Source organism: Euprymna scolopes, chromosome 19 (genome assembly GCF_053919585.1).
Source record: "Euprymna scolopes isolate OS-2025 chromosome 19, ASM5391958v1, whole genome shotgun sequence".
NCBI lineage: Eukaryota > Metazoa > Mollusca > Cephalopoda > Sepiida > Sepiolidae > Euprymna > Euprymna scolopes.
The window spans coordinates 20,106,152-20,114,074 of record NC_136500.1 but is presented as its reverse complement, the minus strand read 5'-3'; the positions used below and the strand labels follow the sequence as shown (position 1 = coordinate 20,114,074).

Here is a 7,923-nt window from a genome sequence, read left to right as displayed (position 1 = left end):
GAGAGACAGAGGGGGAGTTAAAGGAGAGAGACAGAGGGGGAGTTAAAGGAGAGAAAGAGAAAGGGGGAGTTAAAGAAGAGAGAGAGAGAAAGAGGGGGAGTTAAAGAAGAGAGAGAGAGAAAGAGGGGGAGTTAAATGAGAGAGAGAGAGAAAGAAAATGGGGGAGTTAAAAGAGAGAGATGGAGGGGGAGTTAAAGGAGAGAAAGAGAGAGAAAGAGGGGGAGTTAAAGGAGAGAGAGAAAGAGGGGGAGTTAAAGGAGAGAGAGAAAGAGGGGGAGTTAAAGGAGAGAGAGAGAAAGAGGGGGAGTTAAAGGAGAGAGAGAGAAAGAGGGGGAGTTAAAGGAGAGAGAGAGAAAGAGGGGGAGTTAAAGGAGAGAGAGAGAAAGAGGGGGAGTTAAAGGAGAGAGAGAGAAAGAGGGGGAGTTAAAGGAGAGAGAGAAAGAGGGGGAGTTAAAGGAGAGAGAGAAAGAGGGGGAGTTAAAAGAGAGAGAAAGAGGGGGAGTTAAAGGAGAGAGAGAGAGAAAGAAAATGGGGGAGTTAAAGGAGAGAGAGAGAGAGAAAGAGGGGGAGTTAAAGGAGAGAGAGAGAAAGAGGGGGAGTTAAGAGAGAGAGAGAGAGAAAGAGGGGGAGTTAAGAGAGAGAGAGAGAGAAAGAGGGGGAGTTAAGAGAGAGAGAGAGAGAAAGAGGGGGAGTTAAGAGAGAGAGAGAGAAAGAGGGGGAGTTAAGAGAGAGAGAGAGAAAGAGGGGGAGTTAAGAGAGAGAGAGAGAAAGAGGGGGAGTTAAGAGAGAGAGAGAGAAAGAGGGGGAGTTAAAGGAGAGAGAGAGAGAAAGAGGGGGAGTTAAAGGAGAGAGAGAGAGAAAGAGGGGGAGTTAAAGGAGAGAGAGAGAGAAAGAGGGGGAGTTAAAGGAGAGAGAGAAAGAAAGAGGGGGAGTTAAAGGAGAGAGAGAAAGAGGGGGAGTTAAAGGAGAGAGAGAAAGAGGGGGAGTTAAAGGAAAGAGAGAAAGAGGGGGAGTTAAAGGAAAGAGAGAAAGAGGGGGAGTTAAAGGAGAGAGAGAAAGAGGGGAGTTAAAGGAGAGAGAGAAAGAGGGGGAGTTAAAGGAGAGAGAGAAAGAGGGGGAGTTAAAGGAGAGAGAGAAAGAGGGGGAGTTAAAGGAGAGAGAGAAAGAGGGGAGTTAAAGGAGAGTGGGAGGGTAGGTGAAGAAGGGAGAGAGGGTAGGTGAAGAAGGGAGAGAGGGTAGGTGAAGAAGGGAGAGAGGGTAGGTGAAGAAGGGAGAGAGGGAGGTGAAGAAGAAGGGAGGAGGTGAAGGAAAGAGAGAAAGGGGAGGTGAAGGAGAGAGAAAGGGGAGGTGAAGGAGAGAGAAAGGGGAGGTGAAGGAGAGAGAAAGGGGAGGTGAAGGAGAGAGAAAGGGGAGGTGAAGGAGAGAGAAAGGGGAGGTGAAGAAGAGAGAAGGGGGAGGTGAAGGAGAGAGAAGGGGGAGGTGAAGGAGAGAGAAGGGGGAGGTGAAGGAGAGAGAAGGGGGAGGTGAAGGAGAGAGAAGGGGGAGGTGAAGGAGAGAGAAGGGGGAGGTGAAGGAGAGAGAAGGGGGAGGTGAAGGAGAGAGAAGGGGGAGGTGAAGGAGAGAGAAGGGGGAGGTGAAGGAGAGAGAAGGGGGAGGTGAAGGAGAGAGAAGGGGGAAGTGAAGGAGAGAGAGAAGGGGGAAGTGAAGGAGAGAGAGAAGGGGGAAGTGAAGGAGAGAGAGGGGGGAAGTGAAGGAGAGAGAGAGAGGGAAGTGAAGGAGAGACAGAGAGGGAAGTGAAGGAGAGAGAGAGAGGGAAGTGAATGAGAGAGAGAGGGGGAGGTGAATGAGAGAGAGAGGGGGAGGTGAATGAGAGAGAGGGGGAGGTGAATGAGAGAGAGGGGGAAATGAATGCGAGAGAGGGGGAGGTGAATGAGAGAGAGAGGGGAGGTGAATGAGAGAGAGAGGGGAGGTGAATGAGAGGAGGGGAGGTTAAGGAGAGAGGGGAGGTTAAGGAGAGAGGGAGAGAGAGGGGAGGTGAAGGAGAGAGGGAGAGAGAGGGGAGGTGAAGGAGAGAGAGGGAGGTGAAGGAGAGAGAGAGAGAGAGAGGGGAGGTGAAGGAGAGAGGGAGAGAGAGAGGGGAGGTGAAGGAGAGAGGGAGAGAGAGGGGGGAGGTGAAGGAGAGAGGGAGAGAGAGAGGGGAGGTGAAGGAGGTGAGGGAGAGAGAGAGGGAAGGTGAGGGAGAGAGAGAGGGAAGGTGAGGGAGAGAGAGAGGGAAGGTGAGGGAGAGAGAGAGGGAAGGTGAGGGAGAGAGAGAGGGAAGGTGAGGGGGAGAGGGAAGATGAGAGAAGGGGAGGTGAAGAAGAGGGGGAGGTGAAGAAGAGAGGGAGGTTAAGAAGAGAGGGAGAGAGAGAGAGGGGAGTTGAAGGAGAGAGGGAGAGAGAGGGAGGGGAGTTGAAGGAGAGAGGGAGAGAGAGGGAGGGGAGTTGAAGGAGAGAGGGAGAAAGAGGAGAGGTGAAGGAGAGAGGTAGAGAGAGGGGAGGTGAAGGTTAGAGGGGGAGGTGAAGGAGAGAGAGAGAGAGGGGTTGAAGGAGAGAGAGGGGTTGAAGGAGAGAGAGGGGGTGTTAAAGGAGAGAGAGAGGGGGTGTTAAAGGAGAGAGAGAGGGGGTGTTAAAGGAGAGAGAGAGGGGGTGTTAAAGGAGAGAGAGAGAGGGGGTGTTAAAGGAGAGAGAGGGGGGTGTTAAAGGAGAGAGAGGGGGAGTTAAAGAAGAGAGAGGGGGAGTTAAAGAAGAGCGAGAGAGGGGGAGTTAAAGAAGAGAGAGTTAAAGAAGAGAGAGAGAGGGGGGAGTTAAAGAAAAGAGAGAGGGAGGGGGAGTTAAAGAAGAGAAAGAGGGGGAGTTGAAGAAGAGAAAGAGGGGGAGTTGAAGAAGAGAGAGAAAGAGGGGGAGTTTAAGAAGAGAGAGAAAGAGGGGGAGTTTAAGAAGAGAGAGAAAGAGGGGGAGTTTAAGAAGAGAGAGAAAGAGGGGGAGTTTAAGAAGAGAGAGCTGAAGAGGAGAGAAAGGGGAGGTGAAGAAGAAAGAGAGGGGAGGTTTAGAAGAAAGAGAGGGGAGGTTTAGAAGAGAGAGAGGGGAGGTTTAGAAGAGAGAGAGGGGAGGTTTAGAAGAGAGAGGGTAGGTTTAGAAGAGAGAGAGGGGAGGTGAAGAAGAGAGAGAGGGGAGGTGAAGAAGAGAGAGAGGGGAGGTGAAGAAGAGAGAGGGGAGGTTAAGAAGAGAGAGGGGAGGTTAAGAAGAGAGAGGGGAGGAAGAAGAGAGAGGGGAGGTGAAGAAGAGAGAGGGGAGGTGAAGAAGAGAACAAGAAAAGGGATAAAGAATAGACGGAGAGAGTGAGAGGGGATGAAGAATTAAGAGAGAGAGGGGATAAAGAACAGAGGGGGAGATGAAGAAGAGAGAAAGAGGATTGACAAAAAGTGATTTTACTTGGGGATGGCATGTGTTCGGATTTGAACTCTGCATAGTTGATTTTACAGGCTAAAATCTTAATGTAATCATGCAAAACCAAGAAAAAATAGAAAAACATGGATTTTTTTTCTTACCTCGATTTGTTTGATAAGAGATTCTTCTTGTGCTTTTAATTTTTCCCGATATTTGGCTTTTTTCTCCTGTCGTAGTCGATCAGCTTCTAGTTTTTTCTTTTTAAGATCCTCAGAAAGAGCACGGATCCTTACTTCAATATCACTTGCATCCGAAAGAGTTTCTAACAACAAAAAATACATTTCATTTTTTAAATGGAAATGAGATAAAAATTATGTTAAATATTTAATTTTTTTTTTTTTTCCAGATATAATAAAACCACTTCAATTAATTTTAGAAATTCCATTTTCAAGAATTTATTACAATTTTCAACTTTTATTTGCAATCTAATACCAATAAAATAACAATTTTTTTGTCTCTTTTCTTCAAGCCACTTCTATTTTGGAACAATTAGTAAATTGTTCTGTAACAAAACCACTGGTAAATGGTCCGAGAAGTTGCAGGTTAAATACTTTTAAACTAGAAATAAAGCCAAAGAAGAGGAAGAGAAGAGAGAAACAAACAAACAAAAAAATCTTCACTTGTGTTTGCACTTTATATTACTGTATACAAAAATATTTTGTGGTTGTTCAAAATTCCCTCCATATAAAAATACAAAGATACAGAAAAATCTTTTTGGTGTACATGCTTTTGACAGGATGAAAAAAACATATTATAATCATGTAAATTGATCAAATCGTTTCATTTTTATAAAATCATTTTCAAACAAAGTGATTGATGGAAAAATCATAGGCATTACAAAGCTGATCTTGTATATTTGAATTATTCTGGAGTTATCTAACCTTGTTTCTTCAAGATGGCAACGTGAGACGATCCCTCTTTTTCTTACTCAAAGTTTGATTTTCTTAATTAAAAAGAAAAGTCTTGATCAATTTATCTGAATTTTGAAATATGACATTTTCATTTTGTCAGCAGAACCTACAAAGATTTTTCGTTTTTTTAATATAGGGGCAATTCTGGACAAGAAACAAATACACATATAAAAATCGGAATTATAACAGTAATTTACTTTTACATATATAAATTATCATTTCTGGTGACCTATTGCAAAAAAAAAAAAAAAAAAAAAAAAAAAAAAAAAAGCACTCACTGTTGTCTTTCAAAGAAGATGATTTATTTCTGAATTCATTTCAGGCAACAGATTAATTCCTAGGTGGTTGCCGAACTTTTATTTTCTTTTCTTTCATGCTTCTGATCAGCACTTAAAATATAAGGGGCACTCCCAAAGTAATGCCTCTAATTTTTTTTTATTGTGTCCGAATGGACCAAAGGGGATTGCAAATTGCATTGTTATGATGACTGAACTGATGCATTCATAACCTAAAAGTTTCAACTCTGTTGCAGATATTGATGGTGTGAGACTCTAAGAAAGCAACCCTTGTCATGGATGCATGTCAGAAGCAGAGATGCATCATTGAATTCCTGGCAAAAGTGCATTTAGAAATTGTGGTGATTATGTAGAAAAATAAATTATGGAGCACAACAGGTCACTTGTTTTACAGGTAACATGCCTGTTTTCGTAGCTCTAACTTTTGGAGTAAAAAGATTTTTTGAGGCTTTACTTTTGGAATTACTCTCATAGTTTTGTCTGGAGAACTAGAAAAAATTTTTGCCTGACGGGTGGGAAGAATATATATATTTATAAAAAGTTAGATGTGTGTATATATTTATATGTGTATATGTAGAGGACTAACTCTAAAAACTAATTAACTAATCATTAGAAATTTTGGAATACAGCTTCTAGACGTAAGGGTGACTAATGGGGGCTATATTTAGCTTTATACAAAAGAGTACAGAGTAAGTGGGAACCTTTCAAGAAAAATTCAAATATCTCCGATTCTTGTGAAATTTAAAAAGTAAATATTAGATATGAATTAATATTCCTCAAATGTTCAGTTTCTTTGGAGTATTTTAAAGAGTTTTGATATTGGAATAACCTCCCATTTGAAAATTCCAGTATAGCAGGCTTATATTAAATTTGATTCATAGTCATTAGATATTTAATCAAAATTCACTGAATTTCTTTTGAAACCTTTTTAAGACTTAAATTTTAGACATTTCCTTGAATCAATATGATGTAACTGATTTTGATCCAATTTGGAATAAGCATTCGAGACAAAGTTTAATAGCATTACATGTTGATTTTAATCTCCATAAGGAAACATGAAAGTGGTTAAAGACTTTTGATTTTAACCGTCCTGGCACTAGTATGGTCGGTTGTTTTTGTTTTACGGCATATCAATCCTTTTCAGGTTATTTAATGCTGAATCAAGTGATTTTGAAGAAAATCTTTTTAAAAGAATATATTTGTTTTTTCAAGTCAGTTTCTATTTATCCAATGGTTGGGACCCTAACAGGTAGGTACTATCACTCTGGGTCAGAGGGGACCTGGGCGCAATGGCAATTAAGGAGTGGCTCCACACTCCCCAAAGCCCGCAAGCTGGAGCCTTACCATCGGATATAGTTTAAAGTCATATCCAGGACCTGGGACTAGTTTGAGTCTAGTTATATATATACAAAATAAATAACCTGGTGCGAACAGTATCTAATGCTTACTGAACACTGCAAGCAAAAACAAAAATAGACTTGTCTTGTGTTCCCTAGATTAGGGATGTTTAAGTCAGAGCATTCTTATCTGGAACTCTTTGATCATTTCAAACATTTACAAGGCAATTTTTTTTTTTTTAAGAATTACTGGACAAAATTTTGTTCTTGTTTTATAACAGATAAACCATTTTTAGGTTATTTATAGCAAAACTTGATACCTATTGAAGACAATTCATTGCACACGTTATATTTGTGCAGAAACAAAATGATATCTACCAGACCAACCATGTAACACCTCTCTTCTTCGATAAGCTCTAAGAAAAGAAAGACAGTAAGCTATTCCTGCAATTCTATTAGATATTAAATTTAAATTGCCCCAGTCTAAGCAGATTTCTCCACTTACAAAGGACACAACAGCTAAAGTGTCTGAATAGATATCACACTTGGATCTTGGTACTTAATATAAACAAAATTTTACAATGAAAATGATAGAATTTTATTTTTTATTTGTGGAGGAGGAGGAGTGAATACATCATTACTTTCTGACAACAAAAGACTTTTTGCCTATTTTAAACTAGATAATTTCTCCAAAATAACACATTTAGTTCATGATCCTGTACCCAATTAAATTTTATTTTCAAAAAATAAACATACACAAGTTCTGATGGGAAGTGGGACAATCTACACATGCCCAAAAAGAAAGAAAAATAAAGAACCAAACAAAATGCTATTGAGGTAGATTAATAAGGCCCACCCAACTCTCTGCTAAATGTTTGACCGTCCACTGTTGCTCAAGGTCATCTGAAAACAAGCAAATCAGTTTCTAAATGAGACTGGAAGCTAAGAGAAACATCAAAAATAAAAAGATTGAAATGGAATATGGGAATGAATGGTGTCCTCTAAGATAGGAACACTATTTAGGAGTAGCAACGAAAAAATCCTGATGAAAAGGGCAAGGAGTCCGATAAAATTTCAATTACAACTTATCAAAGTATATGTGTGTGATGGGAGGGAGTGTTAGTTAAGGAACAAGTTATTAGATTTTATTTTGGAGAGGAAAACGTGTCAAAATATTTTGAATTAAAAAAGGTATTCAGAGAATAGAGCAAAATAAAAAAAATTAAAAAAAAATTAAAATACAGTTATCTCCCTTTAATTGTTATGAACTTTCTTCTTTTTTTACATAGGCATCACCACTTATCAAGGCCAAGAGGCCATTTGAGGATAAGGGTTTAAAGAGTGTACAGTAGAAACTGGACAATATAGTAATCGTTAGTAATGGAGATTCGGCAAATTTGTTAACTTATATGGAACGGTTCATCAAAAACTTGTTTACGTTAGACTTGAAGACAACCATATTGTAGTCAGCCGGAAAGCAGGAAAACGGAAGACAATTCCACAGGCGTGCAGTTCTAAGAAAGAAGCTTTGCTCATGGAATCTACATTTAGGTTTAGGCAGAGATAAAGAGTGGGGGAAATTAGTGATAGTGTTTTCTGCTAGACGGGTGTTTCTTGTGAAAGTTTGGCGAGGAGGGACCATAGATTGGAGCTCAACCGAGCACTTACCATGAAAATAACGATAAAGCAGAGACAAATCGCAACATCTCTTCTGTGAGAAAGAGGTTGCAGGGAAGAGAAAAGGACATCCTCTATGAGGTTACGAAGTCAATTTTGAACTATAAAGGCAGGATAAGTTCTTTCTAGCAGCTCCTACCCAGATGTGGCAACAGTACTCCATCCTTGGACGTACCTGGCTCTTATATAGATAGAGAATTGCATCAGCAGTGAG

At 40.6% G+C, this 7,923-nt stretch overlaps 1 protein-coding gene across 3 annotated transcripts in view; it reads right to left on the bottom strand.

Moving 5' to 3' along the window:
• The window catches only part of LOC145303474 (uncharacterized), a 266,228-nt gene that overhangs the window by 28,076 nt on the left and 230,229 nt on the right, over nt 1-7,923 (bottom strand). For all 3 annotated transcript variants that reach the window (XM_080144825.1, XM_080144826.1, XM_080144827.1), the window contains one exon: nt 3,590-3,750. In XM_080144825.1, coding sequence (XP_080000951.1) covers nt 3,590-3,750 — 161 coding nt within the window. The remainder of the gene's footprint in view (nt 1-3,589; nt 3,751-7,923) is intronic.